The sequence below is a fragment of the Equus caballus genome, chromosome 20, assembly GCF_041296265.1.
Source record: "Equus caballus isolate H_3958 breed thoroughbred chromosome 20, TB-T2T, whole genome shotgun sequence".
Lineage (NCBI taxonomy): Eukaryota > Metazoa > Chordata > Mammalia > Perissodactyla > Equidae > Equus > Equus caballus.
The window spans coordinates 37013113-37032967 of record NC_091703.1 but is presented as its reverse complement, the minus strand read 5'-3'; the positions used below and the strand labels follow the sequence as shown (position 1 = coordinate 37032967).

General features: G+C 52.1%; 1 protein-coding gene across 14 annotated transcripts in view; it reads left to right on the top strand.

Annotated features, from left to right (window-relative positions):
• COL11A2 (collagen type XI alpha 2 chain) overlaps window positions 1–8697 on the top strand; it is a 29156-nt gene extending 20459 nt beyond the window's left edge. For all 14 annotated transcript variants that reach the window (XM_023624694.2, XM_023624699.2, XM_001917981.6 and 11 more), the window contains 23 exons: window positions 63–116; window positions 218–271; window positions 464–571; window positions 764–817; window positions 1086–1139; window positions 1370–1423; window positions 1572–1625; window positions 1945–2052; window positions 2450–2503; window positions 2690–2743; window positions 2879–2932; window positions 3457–3510; window positions 3793–3900; window positions 4009–4062; window positions 4216–4269; window positions 4544–4651; window positions 4782–4835; window positions 5142–5177; window positions 5378–5431; window positions 5546–5813; window positions 6400–6512; window positions 6873–7079; window positions 7696–8697. In XM_023624694.2, coding sequence (XP_023480462.1) covers window positions 63–116; window positions 218–271; window positions 464–571; window positions 764–817; window positions 1086–1139; window positions 1370–1423; window positions 1572–1625; window positions 1945–2052; window positions 2450–2503; window positions 2690–2743; window positions 2879–2932; window positions 3457–3510; window positions 3793–3900; window positions 4009–4062; window positions 4216–4269; window positions 4544–4651; window positions 4782–4835; window positions 5142–5177; window positions 5378–5431; window positions 5546–5813; window positions 6400–6512; window positions 6873–7079; window positions 7696–7836 — 1953 coding nt within the window. In that variant the 3' untranslated portion in view covers window positions 7837–8697. The remainder of the gene's footprint in view (window positions 1–62; window positions 117–217; window positions 272–463; window positions 572–763; window positions 818–1085; window positions 1140–1369; window positions 1424–1571; window positions 1626–1944; window positions 2053–2449; window positions 2504–2689; window positions 2744–2878; window positions 2933–3456; window positions 3511–3792; window positions 3901–4008; window positions 4063–4215; window positions 4270–4543; window positions 4652–4781; window positions 4836–5141; window positions 5178–5377; window positions 5432–5545; window positions 5814–6399; window positions 6513–6872; window positions 7080–7695) is intronic.
• The last annotated feature ends 11158 nt before the right edge of the window (window positions 8698–19855 follow it).

The following is a 19855-nucleotide window of genomic DNA, read 5'->3' as shown; positions in this document are numbered from 1 at the left end:
TTATTACTCTCCCCACTTTCCCATCTCCTCTATCTAATATCTCATCTGCCGTCTCCTCCCAGGGTGAAGTGGGAGACCCTGGACAGAAGGGCAGTAAAGGGAACAAGGGTGAACACGTAAGTATCCATGACCTTTAACTTTTGACCTTTGGCCTTTAACCTCATTCCCACCTGATCTCTCCCTGTCTTGGTGTCTCTGACTCTCCTTTCTCCCCCAGGGCCCTCCTGGACCCCCTGGACCCCTTGGTCCTGTGGGGCAGCCTGGAGCAGCGGTGAGTGATTGATGGCCCCTCTGCCTCCACCAGAGGCCCCGGCAGCCCCTAGTCTGCCCTCTGCCCTTGGAGTTGGGGGTGGGAGTGGGGCCCTCTGGGCCTGGTGCCCAGCTCCATGTGGGGTTTGTGGATAGAGAACACCTGGCCCATGACCATCTCTGTATCCTTATTCCTGCCCTCCCCCAACCTCAGGGAGCTGATGGGGAACCTGGAGCTCGGGGACCCCAGGGACACTTTGGAGCCAAAGGCGATGAAGGAACCAGAGGATTCAATGGGCCCCCAGGCCCCATTGGCCTACAGGTGAGTTGTGGCTGGCAGACAGGGGCTGAGAGGTGGGGTCAGGATGGGGCTGATGTCTGCCCCTGCCCCTTCCAGCCCCCTGCTGATGAGGACTGGGGAACAGGCATGTGGGATCTGGGTGGGAGGGACCTGGGGGGGCCCATCTGCCTAGGGCGGTAGTCACCTGGGTCTGTGCTATGTATATCTGCACAGGGTTTGCCAGGTCCTTCGGGGGAGAAGGGAGAAACAGGAGATGTGGGCCCTATGGTGAGTGTGATCCCATTGATGGCGTGTGACTCCTACTGACCCCAGCCCCACCTACTAGTCACCTTCCCTGCCCATCCAGCCCCTACCCCAACACCCCACTGCCGCTGACCCCATTGCTCCCTGCCTGCTGGTCCCTGGCCTGGCTGCCCCTCCCCCTCCGCCTCTCTGCCCAGGACCTCTGTCTGGCCCAGCCCTCTGCCATTCATGTGCATCCATTTCTCTTTCTCTCACTTTGCTTCCCCTCTCTGGTGTATCTGTTTCTCCCCAGGGACCACCTGGCCCCCCAGGACCTCGAGGCCCAGCTGGACCCAATGGAGCTGATGTGAGTTCTCTTGGTCCCTTGTCCCTTCAGATCATTGTGGCCAGTTCTCTGCCTCCCTTTCCCCAGACTATAAACTCTAGTCTCATCATAGGTTCCACGAGAAGCCACAGGCCCCTGGGAAGGCTTCCCACTGTCTCACTGCTGTGACCTTGGGGCCCTCACCCAGGCCCTGCCCCTGGAATGGCACCTCCTCCCCTAAGCAATGATCTCTATTTCTGTCCCTTTTCTAGGGTCCACAAGGTCCCCCAGGAGGTGTTGGGAACCTGGGTCCCCCTGGAGAGAAGGTAACTGGGAAGGGGGTGAATGGACTGGTATTGGGCGATGAGGGCTGGACTTCTGCCAGTTTTGGCTGCGGGGGCAGAAGAGAATGAGGTGTGGGGAATATCAGGATTTTTTGGGGGAAGGAGGTTTTTGACCCCAATCTCTTTGCAGGGAGAGCCAGGAGAGTCAGGATCTCCAGGGGTCCAGGGCGAGCCAGGTGTCAAGGTGAGTGACAGCCCTGAGGCCCTGCTCCCCAATCCCCTTCATCCCTCTCAGCCCCACCCCACTTTTCCCCGTGACCTTTAGCTGGAACTCCTCCTCAGCCCAGGATTCTGTGCATCTGGCCATTGTCTGCGAGGCCTGGTCTTGGGTCTGAGTGAGCCCTGCCACGCTTTCCTTGAAGGGAAGAAGGGTAGCTTTCTGTGTGCATCCCACTGTCACCAAGGGGACTGCGGGGAGGCTGGAGGTGTCTTGGAAGCAGAGGCTGCATCCTTGACCTTCAAGACCCTCTTGGAACCATCTGTACCCTCCACTCATTCTTCAGGGTCCACGTGGGGAGCGTGGGGAGAAAGGAGAGTCCGGGCAGCCAGGAGAGGCCGGACCACCAGGGCCTAAAGGCCCCACGGGCGATGACGGCCCCAAAGGGAACCCTGTGAGTTTAGGGGAGGGGCTGAGAGAAGGGCCCTGTCAATGGGAGACCTGGAGATATGAGTGTATGTGCAATGTGAGGACTTGGAGTGTGGGGAGCCCAAGAGTGGGGGATACCTGGGAGGAAGGTTGTAGGAATGGGGTCTCCTGGGACGGGTGTATGGAGTCTAGGATCCAGAGAGAGACAAAGTAAGAGCCGCCTTCTTACTTAATACCCTGACAGCATTAGAAGGCACCTAGGACATGAGGGGCAGAGGGGTCCGGGAGACAGTCTTCCCAGGGTGGTGCAGGTGGGCATGGCCTGTAGCGAGGGAGTGTGGTGGGTGCCCATGGGGGTCTGTGTTGGCTCTGGGTGGGCTTAGGGGGCTGTGACCCTCATCCTTGGTTTCCCTCTGCATTAGGGTCCTGTTGGTTTTCCTGGTGACCCTGGCCCTCCTGGAGAAGCTGGCCCTCGGGTGAGTCCTACCCAGGGAGAGGAAAGGGCAGAGGGTGGGCTCACATAGAGGGGGCCTCTTTGTGGCTGAGGGGCTCAGGTGTGGGAAGTTGGGGGTATAGCTGGTGGGGGGATGGGAGGATTGGCAGTTTTTGGGGTGATGCCAGTCAGGTTGGGGGCCCCCTCTGACCTTGCTTCATCCCTGCAGGGCCAGGATGGTGCAAAGGGTGACCGCGGAGAGGACGGCGAGCCAGGACAGCCTGTGAGTGACCGGGACCCTTCTCCCCACCGCAGAGCCCAAGCCTTCAGACCTCTTTCCCCTCTTCTTTGCCCCACTCTTGAGGGGTCCCTTGGCTGGAGGCTTAACACCCACCCAACCCTATTCTTCCCTCCATAGGGATCCCCTGGTCCCACTGGGGAGAATGGACCCCCTGGACCACTTGGAAAGCGGGTAAGTGAGGTGGACGCCTGGGACCTTGAGGGGCAGTCCTTGGGCTGGGTGGATGGAGGATGGGGCAGTGGGAGGTGGAATGTGAGGGAGATGTCTATGTCTGGGCTGTCCTTGGGTGGGGTGTGTATGTGTGTGAGCACGTGTGTTTATAAGTGTGCTGTGTATATGTGGGTATGTTTGTTCCTTGCTTTTGGTATGTAAGTTCTTGCCAGGGGTGGTGGTGTGTACTGACCAATCAGAGTGGACACTGGAGGAAGGGACTGGCTTTTCCGGAGGGCCCCTGCTGGGCCAGGGATTAAGTCTTTAGTTGCTGGGGTAGGAGGTGGGGCACGAGGGCATGTGTGGGCAAGTGGCTTTTGACTAAATGCACAAAACTGCTCAATATTTTAACAACTGGTGCAGCTGTACCGCCGCTGGCTCACATCTGTGAATCGGCCTCTGCGGTTGTGTCTGTGCATGCACAGGTGTGTGTAAGCATGCTACTCTGTACCTCATCCACTCTTCCTTCCCGCCTCCATCTGCAGGGTCCTGCTGGCACACCTGGTCCTGAGGGGCGACAAGGAGAGAAGGGAGCCAAGGTGAGGGAGAGGCTGCCCTGGATGCTGGCACATTCCCTCCATCTTCCCACCCCCTTGTCCTCAGATTCCTCTGTCTCCAGATGTCTACCCCCTGTCCACCACCCCCCCCCCCCCACCATGTTGAGTCCCTTGTGGGGACGAGGTCCCCTAGAGTTGTTCCTGCCTCAGGGCTCTGGGGTTTGGCTCCTCTTCCCTGACTCACGTTGTCCACCTTGGAACCCCTGTCCCCAGCCACAATCCCCTCCTCTGCGTTTTAGGACATGTTCCTTGTGTATGTTTCAGGGGGATCCTGGTGCTGTGGGCGCCCCAGGGAAGACTGGCCCTGTGGGTCCCGCAGGCCCAGCAGGAAAACCTGGTCCTGATGGTCTGAGGGGGCTGCCGGGTTCAGTGGTGAGTCATGGAGTGGAGAGGCGTGGCTGGGGTGGCAGGGGTGAGGGGCCAAGGGAGGGGGATGATATGGAGACACTCCTGACCTCTGTTGTCCCTTTGAATCCCAAGGGCCAGCAAGGCCGTCCTGGAGCCACAGGCCAGGCTGGGCCTCCAGGTCCTGTGGTGAGTGACTATGGATTGGGTGGGGCGGAGGTGAGGGTGGGGGCACCCTGGGGCAGTGGCATCAAGCTGAAGCCCTGGAGGGGGTGGGAAGTGGTGGCAGGAGAGCTTGGTCCCACCTCTTCCTGTAGAGAGTGACTTCCTGTCTCCCCACAGGGACCCCCAGGGCTTCCTGGCCTCCGGGGTGATGCCGGAGCCAAAGGAGAGAAGGTGAGTGACAGACAGACATGTGACCAGGTGTCTCTCCTCTCACCCTCACCCTCTGAAACTCATGGGGACCCTGAATGTCTACTGCTCTGCTTCAGGCCTCCAGCACTGTCTTCGAAGGTCCTTACTTAGTGAGGGCCGTTCCCAGTCCCTGCTCTTTCCTCTGACCCTGTGTCTGAGTCTCTCTCTTGTCCTCTGGGCTCTGACCCCTGTGGTTCTTCTCCTGTATCCATGTGTCTCCTCTCTGCCTCCCCCTGACACCTGTCTCCTTCTCCAGGGTCACCCAGGTCTCATTGGACTGATCGGGCCCCCTGGGGAGCAAGGAGAGAAGGGTGATCGGGGACTTCCTGGCCCTCAGGGCTCCACTGGACAGAAGGGAGAGACGGTGAGTAGAGGGTGTGGTCCTGGAAGGTGTCGGGGGATAAGAGTGCGGATTGGTGTTGGGGTAGGGGGGATGGGCTGAGGGAGGAGGTGCAGAGGACGACCCAGTTGAAGGAAGCCCCTCCCCTTCCTAGGGTATCCCAGGAGCATCTGGCCCCATCGGTCCTGGAGGTCCCCCTGGCCTCCCTGTGAGTACCCCATCTCTTCTTCCGCTAAATCCCCTGAACCCCACTGCTCCCCACTCCATAGTGTCCCAGCGGCTTCCACAGCAACTGCCAGCCTAACCAGCATAGACCCCAGTGTCCCCATATGTCCTTATACCTGCAGTGTTTCTCCCCCATCCTTCCAGGGCCTCCCAAATGTCCCCACATTCCCTCATGCCTGCCCCTCTTATGGTAACCCCACTGTCCTGTGGACTCATGACCTTTGCTCTCCATTCCTCCGTGGTCTGACCTTCCCATGTGGTGACTGACCACCTCTTTCTTATTTCACAGGGACCTGCTGGCCCCAAAGGAGCTAAAGGAGCCACAGTGAGTGACCTCAGCCAGCTCTGACCTCTGCCCCCTCCCCACAGCTGGACTTGACACTGTCTCTCCAGAGCAAAATGCTCCCCCGAGTCGAGCCCCTTATTCCCAGCCTGGAGACTGATTTGACCCTTCTGTGACATTGATCGCATGCTTGACCTCTTGACCCCTTGACCCCTCCATGACCTCATTTACTCCTTTGGCAGGGCCCAGCTGGACCCAAGGGAGAGAAGGGAGTGCAGGGCCCTCCAGGACACCCGGTGAGTTGCAGTCAGGGCCTGCTTCTCTGACTGGCCCTCTCTGTCCTGGTATTTCTCTGCTTCACCTTCATACTGACCTCATCTCTCACCCCCTCCACCTGTCCCTCCACTCAGGGCCCCCCAGGCGAGGTGATCCAGCCCCTGCCCATCCAGATGCCCAAGAAGACCCGGCGCTCAGTGGATGGCAGCCGCCTGATGCAGGAAGATGAGGCCATGCTGACGGAGGGGGCCCCAGGCAGTCCTGGGGGCTTGGAGGAGATCTTTGGCTCCCTGGACTCCTTGCGGGAGGAGATTGAGCAGATGAGGCGGCCGACAGGGACCCAGGACAGCCCCGCCCGCACCTGCCAGGACCTGAAGCTCTGCCACCCGGAGCTGCCCGATGGTCAGTGCCAGCCTCGGGGGACACAAAAATATTAACAACAGTGTGGGCACCAACAGCAGAATGGATGCTGGGGGAGTCTTGGGGAAGGTGCTGGGGTGGGGGTGAGGGTTGAGGGACTTGGAACAGCAGCTCTTTACCAACCAGGTCAGACGTATTTCAGTATTTAGCAACTGTTACAGTCCTGCCAGCGCAAGCAGCTCATTAAAGCCTGGTGTCTATAGGGATAAACACACGTATGTACACACGTACTTGCGTTTACACAGATGGACACGTGTGTGAACCTACAACCAAGCATTGTACTGGTGTGAGGGTGTCGGCATTCCTCCCTTCTCCAATCAGGAGCCTGGGGGTACCGCGGGGGGGAGGGGCGTCAGAGGTGGGGTCAGGTGTAAGGTGATGAGGGAAGCGGAAGTGGGGTGGGCTTATTATGGGGCTCTGCGTGGGAGAATGGGGTTCCTGGGAGACTGAGAGCATTGTGGGGAGGGCTGGGGGGCTGCAGCAGTGGGAGCGGAGTGGGAATGTGGGGCACAGAGCATCTTGGGTCCGAGATCTCGGGGCCCTGACCTCCCCCTCCCTCACCCAACAGGAGAATACTGGGTCGACCCCAACCAGGGCTGTGCTCGGGATGCCTTCCGGGTTTTCTGCAACTTTACAGCAGGAGGGGAAACCTGTGTGACGCCCAGGGATGATGTCACACAGGTGAGAGCTAACCCTTGACTGCCCTCCCCTGCCCCACAGCCTACCCCCTTCAGGGCCTAGTGGTTTCTGGGTTTATGGGACAAATTCCCTGGCTGCGGCCCCTACAGAGCCTGCTGGCCCTCCTCCATTCCTTGCTCCTTCCTCCTTTCCTTCTCACCACGCCTCCAATGCTCACTTTGTCTCCTTCCCTTGGCAACCCAAGACAAAAGCGTGCCTTTCATTTACCCCGGTCCCCCGGCTCCCACTCTGGCCCTTCATTTCGCCCCCTTCCCTTTCCTCCCACCCATTCCCTGCTCATGAGCCTGGCTCAGCGGCACTCCCTGTCTGCCTGCCTCTGACTGCAGCCCTCTCTCCTGCCAGTTCTCTTACGTGGACTCAGAGGGCTCCCCGGTAGGCGTGGTCCAGCTCACCTTCCTGCGGCTGCTCAGCGTCTCAGCCCACCAAAATGTCTCCTATCCATGCTCTGGGGTGGCCCACGATGGCCCCCTGAGGCTCCGGGGTGCCAATGAGGACGAGCTGAGCCCAGAGACCAGCCCCTATGTCAAGGAATTCAGAGACGGCTGTCAGGTGGGAACCAGGAAGAGCTGGGGATTCCAGACTCAGGCTGGGGGAAGGAGGCGGGAGACCCTTTGGGCAGAGGCACCCAGGGAGAGCAGGAGTCCAGCTTCCTGGTGGCAGATATGCCTGAGGAGCTCAGATGGGGGTGAGGAGGGCAGGAAGGATGGAAGGTGGGGGTCATCTGTGTGTACACACCAGCATCACCCAAAGTGAGTCATGCAGGCTCATGCACATATTTACACGGGTTGCCTGTCATCACACAGGCACACCCACAAACGTGCACACATCCCTGTGGAGCCACACAGACTCACACAACCACCACTGATAATCTCAGAGAGAAACCTGAAGTGGCACAGATTGGCTCATTAGTGCACACACGTGTGTGCACATGCACACACACACACACACACACTCACACAAAACCTTCCTAGCTTTCCCAATCCTGACTCTCTGGAAGAAACTTTAGGAAGAAAATTTAGCCGGTCTGAACACGTGACACGGACTGGGGGAAGAGTATCTCAGGGTGCTCAGAGGAGAGGCAAGCCTGGGCCTGAGGTTGGGGGGGTCTGTGGGTGTGTGCGCCTCCACCGTGCTCACTCCTCCCTCTCCCCGTCTCCCCCTCAAGACACAGCAAGGCCGGACGGTGCTGGAGGTGCGAACCCCTGTGCTGGAGCAGCTGCCGGTGCTGGACGCCTCCTTCTCAGACCTGGGGGCCCCCCGGAGGCGGGGAGGGGTGCTGCTGGGGCCTGTCTGCTTCATGGGCTAGGACCTTCCTTGTCTGACCCTGTCCGTCGAAACCAGGCCCACCTGGAATCCCACAGCAGCAGCTCTGTGCCACTTCCCAAGAGGGCTCCTCACTACCTAGGGGGCCGTGGGCCAGGGCTCGGAGAGCCCCCAGTCCGGGGCAGTCCAGGGGAGGGTGACGCGGGGGCCGAGACAGCCCCGGGGAGGGGTGGCATCTGGGGCTCCTGGCCCTCCCACCTGTTAGACAGCTGAGACCCTTATTTAAAACTCACCTCCCCATCGATCGCCCCAAACAAGAGGAAGAGAAGAGAAAGGACACTGTGTATTTTGTATTTAAAAATAATTATATTATTTAAAGAGTGGAAAACAAAGGAACAAAAAAGATAAAGAGAGAAATGCCAACAAACAGCAGGGGACTTTGGAGACAGGGCCCCCGCATCCTTGCCTCAGGGCTTTCTTCAGTGACTGTGGGGGGCCCACCTCCCCCACGCCCCACCTGGAGCACCCACTGTGAATGTTGGAATATACGTCTCCTTTGCCTCAGGGCTCCGACTCTCTCTGCCCAGGGTGGGCTCTTTCATCTCTACCTACTGGGGGTTGGCTCCCTGACGAACATACCTGCTGTCTTCCACTTGGTCTGGGGCTTGCAGGAATGCTACCTGGGGACCAGGCCACTCCCCCGGGAGAGAAATGGAATAGTGAGGGGTGTGTGCGGGGCCTGTATTCAGCAGACTGTTGAATATTGAAATTCTTCCATATTAGCTGGGAAATCGCATGGCCCTGAGCCCCCTGAATATCCCATTGCCATCCTGGCCACCCCAGGCCCTCCCCTGCGCACCCCCCACCTTCCCTGATCCTGCAATTAAAGGGTTAATGTGTGGCATATGGATGGAAAGGACTCCCAGGACCTTGTCTAGCCCTATGACCAGTGTCCATTCTGACTGATGGTTAAATAATGTGATTGTCTCCTCCCGGGGTGTGTGTGTGTGGTGCTTGTGTTGTTATTTCAACCCCTACCCTGACCCCCATCCAATGCCCCTTCTTCCCCATGAGCTGTTGCCAGAAATGGATGGCTCAATCTCTATTCCCTGGACGACCTGTCCAGCCGGGGTGTCGGGGTCCAGAGAGAGTTCATAAAGCCTGGGTGACAATTACAGAATCACAAATGGATCCCCCAGTGACATCAGGCGGGGGCCCAGAGTTTGCCAGAGGCTGGTGCTGGGCTGTCTCTGGGTGAGGATGTGCCTGCCCTTCCTGATTCCCCCACAAACACATCCTCCTCCTCGCTCCCCACCGTCTTTAGGGACTTCAGGATTGGGAGGAGCCTTAGACGGCCTAGTCTAAACTCTTTGCAAACGAGGAGATCGAGGCTCACTTCCATGACGTTTGCTGCCCTGCACCTCTGCTCATTTCATCCTCCCCCTCAGGCTTTCCACATCCTGTCATAAAAATCCTGGGCCCAGGCCTCCCATACTTGCCAATGATAGCGACTGCATCACTGCAGGTTTTGTGCTTTGTCGAGATGCACAGTCCTCCCCGTCTCCTCCCACTCTGCGCCCCTCCTACTTCCTCCCTCCCCAGCGGCCCGCCTCAGGGCTCATTCAGCAGCTCAGTGCCCTCCGAGTCAGGTGTCCAGGTGGGTCCCTTCCGTTCAGGGCTGTCCGCAAGGCCGGGCCTCCCTAGCTGGCCTCCCCGCCTCTCCTGGGGCTTCCTCGTCCTCACGCAGCACTTCCTGCCTCCCGCTGGTCCTGGCCGTAGATTAAAACTTATTCCAGGGCCTCCTCGCACTCGGGACGCCCCTGCCTCTCTGGACGCCTGGCTGCGGGGGCGGGAGGGGGACGGGTGTACCTGCCGGTGCACGTGTGTGTCCCAGTTTCGGCATCCGCAAATCCCCAGGGGCGGCCGGGGAGAAGCTGCTTTGCGCACCCGACCTGGAGTCCGGATAGGCATCGCCCCTGTCCCTCCTCCGTGTACTTCTTCCTCGCGCGGATCCCCGACGGCACCGCCTTGTCATCCCTGTCCCCAAGGACAAAACCCCGATCATGGAAACCCTAAAGTGTTGGAGCTAGCTCCTTTTCGATCCTGGGAAGCTCTTCTACGCGGGTCTAGGAGCCCAGCCTCGCATGGGCGGGTGGGCAGGAGAACCGCTCGCAGGTGACAACCCGCTTCCGTGCGCCGGGTCCTCGGGCTTTCAGCATCTCCCCGCCTCTGCTGCCCCCTGGTGCCGGCGCCAAGACCTCGGCCCGCTAATGGGCAAGCGGAAGGATTCCCGTCGTCTCTAAGACTTCCGAAACCTCTGCTCCTCCTTTGTCACTCACTGAACCCTCACTCCCACTCCCTCCGACCCAAGAGGAGGTCAAGTGGAGGGGAAGCCCCCGATCTCGTTTATTTGGGGTCAGGCGATGGATGGGGTTTCGGGGATCACCCACACCCACCTTTCGCCCACCCTTTGGTCTCAATCTCCGAGTCCCGAGGGTACTCTGGTACCCTCCCTCCCAGGCCTCAGCTGAAGAGAAGATCAGACCTAAATAGATGCTCCCCACTCTGCTCGCCCACACCCACTCCCAGCCAAGCAGGAACAGGGCTGAGGTTTCTCCGGGGCTCTCTCTCAGTTGGAGCCAGACTCACAGAGGTCCCCCTCCAGAACGCAAAGGGGAGTGTCCCCAAAGGTCACTTTTGGTCAGATCCTCTGAGCTCAGAGGGCTTTTCTCCATGGAAACAACGCCATACATTCACTCAAATAACATTTATACATGGCGGTTAGGTCCCCAAGCCAGTCCACAAAAGCCTATTTAAACTAGTATGCCAACCAAGCCCATATAACAGTTTTATGAGCGATTCTGTGCCAAGTTTCATATGGGGATGCCAGGACCACAGCCCTCTCCTTGCAGCGGGACTTCTCCGTCCCCGGGGAGAAGCTGGGGCCTGGCTCTAAGGAAAGGTGGGAGGAGTCTAGGGGCAGGGCTCCGCAGGCGCGGTGGGGCTGGGTGCCCTAGTGCAGATGCCCTGGCCTCTGGACTTGTGGGCACTGGCAGTGGCTCCAGTGGGCAGTGGAGGCTTCTGGATGGGGTGTGGAGAAGATAAAGGAGAGCGAGGCAGAGACTTTGGGGAGCTACTTGGAGTTTGATTGGGTCAGAATGCAAACTTGTAGGAGGGGGTGGTTTCCGAAACATCTTGACTAGCTCTCAAAGGAAGAACCCAATAAGGAAGAGGGAGTCATTGACGGTGTTTGACAAGCCAAGTGATATGATGGAGTTGTGCCCTAGCAAGGCACAGGGTTGGCTGAGGATGTGAAGGGCCTGGACACAGGCACACAGCCCACAGCAGGCTTGGATGCTTAGGAGAGGAGGACTTGGAACCTGGAGGGCAGTGAGATTACAGAGGAAGGCTGTGGGGATGGGGCCTCTAGTCTGTCACACCCTTGGAGCTGCTTCTTAGCCTTCGGCTGGTATTTTTGGCATCTGTGACTTATGGTCAAAAAACAACTTGTAAAATTTGGACTCTTTAGGGGCTGGCCCAGTGGCATAGTGATTAAGTTTGCACATTACTCTTTGGCTGGCTGGGGTTCGTGGTTTTGGATCCCGGGTGTGGACCTAGCACCCTTGGTCAAGCCACACTGCGGCAGCATCCCACATAAAACAGAGGAAGATTGGCATGGATGTTAGCTCAGCAGCAGTCTTCCTCTGGCAAAGAGAGGAAGATGGGTGACAGATGTTAGTTTAGGGCCAATTTTCCTTACCAAAAAAAAAAAAAAAAAAGGACCACTTAGATCGCTGTACCTGGGAGCACTACATATCCCAGAAGGCCATGGGCTACATAGTTCTGTCCTCCTCATCCCTTGGCTGTGTTGCGTGCTGGGATTTGTAGTTTCTAAACGGATCTGAGTAGGTGGGGTTGGAGACAGATAGGGAAGAGAATGGGTCAAAGCAAGTCTCCAGCTGCCTCAGAAAGAAGTGTAGTAGGGGGTGGCAACCCGGTTTTGTGGTTGTGTAGCCCCAATTCCTGCTAGTTTGGTGTGGTCAGCAGGGAGTGCCAGAGCCATATCCAAACTTCTTCCTGGCCAGCTGGGCAGTTCGCAGGCAATGATCATGTTTTCCAACTCAAACCTGTTGAAGTGACTAGAAGTCACCCCTGGGTGCTTGCGATTGGCCTTCTGTTATCTTTTTTCTCATCTTCAGGGTAGTTTCAAGGAAACTGGCACTGCCAGCAGACTGTCATCTCAGTATGGAAGACCTGTCACAATTGTCCTTGAATGAAGACCAGGGACATCTATAGGACAACCTCCTTTAGGGCTATCCCCAAACAGCCAGGATGGTGGAAGCAGCCTCTGTGAGAGCCAGCACACCACAACGCCGTCCCAGTGGGAGCATGGCAATCCGTTTATTTGCTTTGCTCTGGCCTCTCTTCCTGTTAGTAACATCTTACTTACATGCTGAAGGTCTTTTGATTCCCAAGAAATAGATGGGTGTTTTTCCGGAGTATGACGGATAAAAACCACATGGGATACCATGGCAGCTGGGGCAGAGCTCACGTTCCCGGTCCCACCACTTCGTCTATAAAGGGCTTGGATTCCACAGAGACTTGGGCCAAAGTATGTGAGTCATGGCGAGATATTCCTGTGTTGTGTTCACATCTCCCCAGGGTCTGGGCTACACTGCTGGATCCCGTAGTGGGTCAATTCTTCTCCCTAAATAAGGTGTACCTCTATTATTAATGGTGGTAGAGATTTTTTATAACTTTACAGCTTTCCATTTGTGGTTATTTTATTAATACATCAATATTTTTTCTCACTTTTTGGAACTGAAAATCTGTAGAAACAAACAAATAAAAACTAAAAGCTAAGAAATGTGTTTCAGAGTTATTAGGATTAAGGAGAAGATGAGAAATAATGCTGCATTTAGCTGGAGCCCTGATGACAGAGGGAATCAGACAGGAAGGTCTGTCCTGACAGGTGGTCTGGGTTGGGTAGGGCTGAGCAGACTTAGGGCCAAGGTGGTACTGATGTTAGCTGGCAGGAGACCTCTGTATATTCTTTTTTTTGAGGAAGATCAGCTCTGAGCTAACATCTGCTGCCAATCCTCCTCTTTTTGCTGAGGAAGACTGGCCCTGAGCTAACATCTGTGCCCATCTTCCCCTACTGTATATATGGGACACCTGCCACAGCATGGCTTGATGAGCGGTGCCATGTCCGCATCCAAACTGGCGACCCCTGGACCGCAGAAGCGGAAGGTGCGAACTTAACCTCTGTGCCATCACGGCTGGCCCCGACCTCTCTGTATGCCTAATGAGGGTTTCTCCTTCATTTAGCTTGCCAGTGGTGCTTTGCTTCTAACTGGGCTGCTTATTTAATATGAGCATCAGTTTTCTCATCTGCAAAATGGGATAACACTTGCTCTGTAAGGGAATAATTCCCCCTTGAATGATAGCCTTTGCCTGGGAAGAGGGGGCAGGGGGACTGGCTGCGCTGCCTCGGTCCTACCTCCTTGCCGTGGTTACCGCTGACACACTGCTGTCTGGGGCACGCTGCTCCCCTTTACACTTCGGATCTTAGTCCTGTCAAGACCCCATACTTCTTAAGTTTCTTTTTGTTACAAAGAGCAAAATCTGATTCGAAACAGCTTAAGTCCCAAAGGAAATTTATTATAAAAATATCAGGGTACTCAGGATTTGAAGTAGGGAAGGGCAAACGCAGTCCTGGGACCTCATGGGTTCATGGACTTTGTCCCTGGGACGTGGCCCCCAACACCACTTGGCTGATGCACTCTCAGCCTCCCTATCCCCAGCCTCCAGCGGTCCACATTCCTGGAGTGCCAGTCTGGTTGGCCTAGCTTTGGGGTCAGCTGTCTCCCTGAGAACCCACTTTCTATGGCTGGGAACCTGGTGTAGCCATAAACAGATAATACATATGAAGCACTAGGGCGTGGGGGTAGAGGGGTGTTGGGGGCACTCTTCCTGCTAAAGGTGGGGTTACTGGGACTCCAAGAGGTGTCTGCTGTGTGTCCCTCTAAACAGACCCCTTTCTGTACAAGTGACCAGCGTGATCCAAGCAGCCCCTTCATGACCACACTTGTACTCCCTCACTCGCCCTCTCCCCTTGGGCCAACCCAAGTCGTGTTCAGCTGTTGCAGCCGTGATGTCATGAGCTCTCTAACCACAGAGTCCAGCATCTCTGCTAGTTTGTATTTTGCCACTTTGCACACAAATGTTCCTGACCTTTATATCCGGGCTGCATATGACTTCTGTGGACACTTTTGGGTACTTTTGCCTTTCTGGACCCTTTGCTCAAAAAAAAAAAAAAAAACCCAAACCACCAAACTATATCTTACGACTGTGTTGGTATACAGATAAATATGTTAATACTATATATTTATATATTAAGATATTTTATTCAACCTGAAAGTTCATTTTCTATTTTAAAAGAAATGTAAACATTTTCATGTTCTCCCAAAATATCGTGGGCCCTACACACTGTGTCTACTGTGCCTACTAGACAAGTGTCTTCATTGAAGATTTATACTTTCCTAGTAAAAAAAGATCCTTTTTCTTGTTTGCTGAATTTTATCTTGATCAATACATTTTGTCTAATGTTAGAAAACCCTGATTTTTTTCATGTGCTTTATCTGGATATATCTGCCTATCATCTATTTTTAGAACTTTTTGTTATGGAAAATTTCAAACATACAAACATCTAGAGAATAGCAAAATGAGTCTTCCGATAACCATGAGCCATGAACTGATACAAATTCTCAGCTCATGACCAACGTCGCTTCGTGTCTACCTCAGCTGCTTCTCCTTCCTCAGCATCTGGGATACTTTGAAGCAATCCCAGGTCTCCTGTGATTTCATCTGTAAACTTTTCAGGGTGTAGCACCGAAAGATAAGGACTCTTAAAAATATGATCAAAATTCTATTATCACGTCTAATAATTAATAATCATTCCTATTATCATCAAATATCCACTCAGTGTTCAGATTTCCTAGGTTGTTTTGTGTGGTTTTTTTTTGGTGTGTGTGTTTGTTTGAATTACGATGGAAGTAGACTTGATAAAAAGTCTTTTAAGTCCTTTTTTTCTTGAGGAAGATTCGCCCTGAGCTAACATCCATGCCAATCTTCCTCTATTTTTCAGTATGTGGGTCACCAGCACAGCACAGCCACTAAGAGAGCAGTGTGGGTCCGTGCCCAGGAACGGAACCCAGGCCACTGAAGTGGAGAGTGCTGAACTCAATCACTAGGCCACTGGGGCTGGCTTATTAAGTCTTTAAAAATCTATTTCCTTATCTAAATTATTTTTGTTTACTTTTTATTATGGACAAATTTAAACATACACAAAAGTGGTTTATTATTTCTATTTTTATTTTTTAATTCTTTTTTTGTGTGTGAGGAAGATTGGCCCTGAGCTAACACCTGTGGCCAATCTTCCCCTTTTTGCTTGAGGAAGATTCACCCTGCCCTAACATCTGTGCCAATCTTCCTGTGTTTTGTGTATGGGACACTGCCACAGCATGGCTGCATAAGTGGCACGTAGGTCCATGCCTTAGATCCAAACCTGTGAACCATGGACTGCTGAAGTGGAGTGCGTGGACTTAACCACTACACCACCAGGCTGGCCCCTGTGGTTTCTATTTTTAAAAGAATTAATAAATGTTATTTGTTTCAGTTTCAGTTTTGAATACTGTAACACAATACCCATGAGTAAAGATTTTTAGGGTCCTCAATAATTAATTAGTTTTCCTGAGGAAAAAAAATTGAGAATCACTCATCCAGAGGAACTCTCAAAAACTACTCATGCCCTGTCCCCATCCTCACGGATGTGTATTTGACTTGTCTGGTGTGGGTCCTGGGCAAAGGTACTTTTGAAAGATTTCCCCAGGGGATTCCAAAGTGCAGCCCAGGTTGAGAACCTCTGCTCAGAAACCTGTAAGAAATAAGCAAAGGAAAGAGTGAGGAAAATGCCTTAGGTCGGAAAGGGCCTCTTGGACCTCCTGTATCCGGTAGAAATGCCTGCATGAGCGGGCACAGAACACCTGAAAAACAGCAGCTGGAACAAATATGAATTAATTTTTCTCATATAACAGAAATCTGAGGAAGACAGTTGCTGGCGTTGGTTTGTCCATTCAGTGATGCTATCTAGGCCCCAGACTATATCTTTGTACTTCAACATCTCACAATGTTACCCTTACTTCCTCATGCTTGTCGCCTCATGTCCTCAAAGTGGCTGCTGTAACTCTAGACATCACTTCAACATTCAAGACAGAAGAGAGAAGTTATAGAGACAGCCACATCTATTTCTTCAGCAAACTTCTGCTTTTGGTTCTCACAGCCAGCCCTAAGTGCAAGGAAGGCTGGGAAGGGGAAAGGGAGCTCAGGATGCGTGTGGAGTCAGCCAAACCACAGAGTCTGCCACACATAGTTGAATCAGTAGGTGGGAAGTCAATGTCCAACTCCCTTTCCTGGGCAGGACCTGCCAAGCTGAACAATGGTGTTAATTTTGGGCTGAGTGGGCCATCAAATCAGCCAAGTATGGCTCTACAGGGTGAATTCTTACATATTTTCTTTGGCTAAACTATGAGCATATTTTTTGTTATAACTGTTGTTGTTCTATTTATGTCTCTGTCAAACATGAAATCCACCAACAAAGGAAAGATATGTTAGACACACCCGACATCACTTAACTGTAGAAATGCCCAATACTACTTTGCTGCCTCTTGAAAGAGCAATTTTATGGCTATTGCAAATGCCAGGAAGACACCAAGTCTTGCACCCGGCAGATATAGATGCAACATGGGGAACTGAAAGTATAGCCACCACTGACGTGTTGTCGATGTATTACCAAAAATAAGTCTATACCAAGTCCTTTCTGGAATCTTTGGAGATGGCCCCAAACTCAACAAATGCCTCCTGGGACGCACAACAGTGTCTGGTACTCCTTTTCTATCCTGTCAGTCACAGTTTCCGGGGCTCACAGAACCACACTTGCTCTTACTAATAAGCACTGTGGACGTGTGTGGTGCTGGACAAGGCACCATGTAAGGTGTGGTCACCCAGAAGTTCAACAGCTTGAGAGAGAACTGTTAGTGAGGGTCCTGTGCTGGGCTGGAGGCTCCACCATTTTTCTATAACTGATGCTTGAGGGTGATATGCACGTTGGGAGTTCTATTTTATATTTCCATGAGTTTACTCTTGTTCTGTTTTGGCTGTGAACTGGGAATGCTGTATGTATTGGTTAGGATTAGGTTTAATTGTGAGAAACAGAAAATCCTGAAAACAATAGTGACGTAGCCAAGATAGACATTTATTTCTCTCTCTTGTCGAACTGCAGGGCCAGTACGATGTTCAACCGTGTCAGGGATTCAGACTCCTAGCTTGTTGTTTTTTCACCAGCCTCAACATGGTTCTTCCCGGGGCCGGCCCGGTAGCACAGCGGTTAAGTTTGCATGTTCCGCTTCTCAGCAGCCCAGGCTTCGCCGGTTTGGATCCTTGGTGCGGACATGGCACCGCTTGGCAAAAGTCATGCTGTGGTAGGTGTCCCACATACGCAGTAGAGGAAGGTGGGCATGGATGTTAGCTCAGGGCTAGTCTTCTTTAGCAAAAAGAGGAGGATTGGCAGCAGTTAGCTCAGGGCTAATCTTCTTCAAAAAAACAGACAAATAAAATGGGTCTTCCCTTTTAGCTCCAATATGACTGCTTGAGTTCCAGCTTTCATGTTTGCATTCCAATCAGCAGGAAGAAAGAAGGGGAAAGAAGGATTCATCCCCCTCTTTATATGGCCACTTTCTAGAAGCTGCACATAGCAGTTCTGACAATGAGCTCATTGGATAGAGTTTACATGTGGCCACACATAACTGGAAAGGAGTATGGGAAATTAGTACTTATTCTGGAAGTCCATGTGCCCAAGAAAAACGGAAAGTTCTGTTAGGGAATCGTTGGATTATGGATACTGGGGAACAGTTAGCATTCTCTGCCGTGCCATGCCTCTAGACAATTTCTTGAGTAAGACCTAGAAACGGGGGATTCTGCAGTGACTGCAGTCCCATAATTTCCATAAAAATTGTTTAAGAACACATTTTTTGCCCTGATGGGAGGGGGTTCCAATGTAATCTACTACTAGTGGGGGCCTAAAGGCCAACATCTCTAGGCAAAGTATGAAGCAAGAGTTTAAAAACAAATGGGTTATTTATTTTGTTTTGCTGGCAAACCTCAGACCAGAGATTTCTTGAAGTGTTCCGAGGCTGTTATAGGCCTGTAGAACTTGTGCCCTTGTCACAGACGCACGCTTCCCTCCATGACTCCTCCACGAGTTACCTCTATTTATATGCCTGCCTCTGAGTATCTGAGACGGTCATTGGCCTTGTTAGAGCCGCAGTAGGATAGTTACAATATGTAGCACGTCAAGATTATTTTAGTTTGTTAGCGATGCCAGCCAATTGCGTTCTCAGAAACACGTGCTATATAGTTATGGGTTCAATACCCAAATTACTAAACACCAGTGGTCTATATGCCTGTTTGGTCTCTAAAACAGTGCTGTCCAATGGAACTTTCTTTGATGATGCAAATATTCTACACCTGTGCAATCCAATATGGTGGCCACCAGCCATATGTGGCTACTGAGCACTTGAAATGTGGTTAATGCATCTACAGAACTTAATTTTAAATTTTATTTAATTTTGATTCATTCAAATAGCCACATGTAGCTAGTAGCTACCATATTAGACAGCACAGCTCCAAGGCATCTTGCTGTTTAAGGACTTCTATGAGTTTGACTCATTTTCCGTAATTTGATGAAGAGACACATGTTTAATACAGATGTGGGATTTGCATTCTTCAGAATTCAACATGCCAATTAATTTCTGTTCCTCTTTTTTGGGTTGTGAGCTTCAAGGACAAAAGTTTTTGCCTGATCTTGGACAGAGTTTTTCTCCCAAAAGTTAACTGAAATCTTTGCTGTTTAATGACCCATTCCTTTTTAATCATAAAATCAATAAAGGAAGACAGAGTTTTTGGGTGCAATTGGTTTTTTTAAAATGAGATTAAGTGAGATATAATATACATGCAGTAAAATCAATCCTTCTTAGTTGTATAGTTCTATACATACATATTGCCAAGCATATTCATTGTGTAATCACCACCATGATAAAGATAAAAGATATTTCCACCCCCCGAAAAGTTCCTCATGGGCACAATTGTTTTCAAGTCACCCCTGGTTAATGTGTCATTAGCGTAATGAAGAATTTTAATACTTGAATTGGATTTAGGTCATTTGTTTAACTTCTGCTTTATTGGATTATGCCTCTGGGTGGAAGAATTTACTGTGGTTATACGGTAAATGTGACTCATCAGGGCAGCCAAGTGAAAGCAGACTGCTGGTGGGGAACAGAATTTATTGGTGTTGAAAAAAATACCTCGGCCAGATGGATGCACGCGTGCTAATCAAGGGCTGATTGAGCAAGATCTTTTACTAAGGAAATGATATCAAGGACAGCGCTAACCGTATTTTACTTATTTTTTTTAATAATTAGATGAGTTAAATATATGTAAAGTACTTAGTCCCTGGCACTTAGTAAGTATTACTTAAGAATTAGCTATCCTTTTTTTTTCAATTTTTAAAAATTGAAGTATAATGTCACATAATATTATATTAGTTTCAGGTGTATAACAATTATTCAATTCAATATTTGTATATGTTGCAAAATGATCACAATAAGTCTAGTTAACGTCCGTCAACATACCTGGTTACAAAATATTTTTTCCTTGAGATGAAGACTTCTAAGATCTACTCTGCCAGCAACTTTCACATATGCGGTACGGTATTATTAACTGTAGTCACCATGCTGTACCTTGTATTCTCATGACTTATTTATTTTGTAACTGGAAGTTTGTATTTGACCCCCTTCACCCATTTCGCCCCCTGCCTCTGGCAACCACCAACCTGTCCTCTGTGTCTATGAGTTTGTTTGTTTTTAATAGATTCCAGATAGAAGTGAGATCGTATGGTATTTGCTTTTCTCTGTCTTCTTTCTCTGAGCATGATGCCCTCAGGGTCC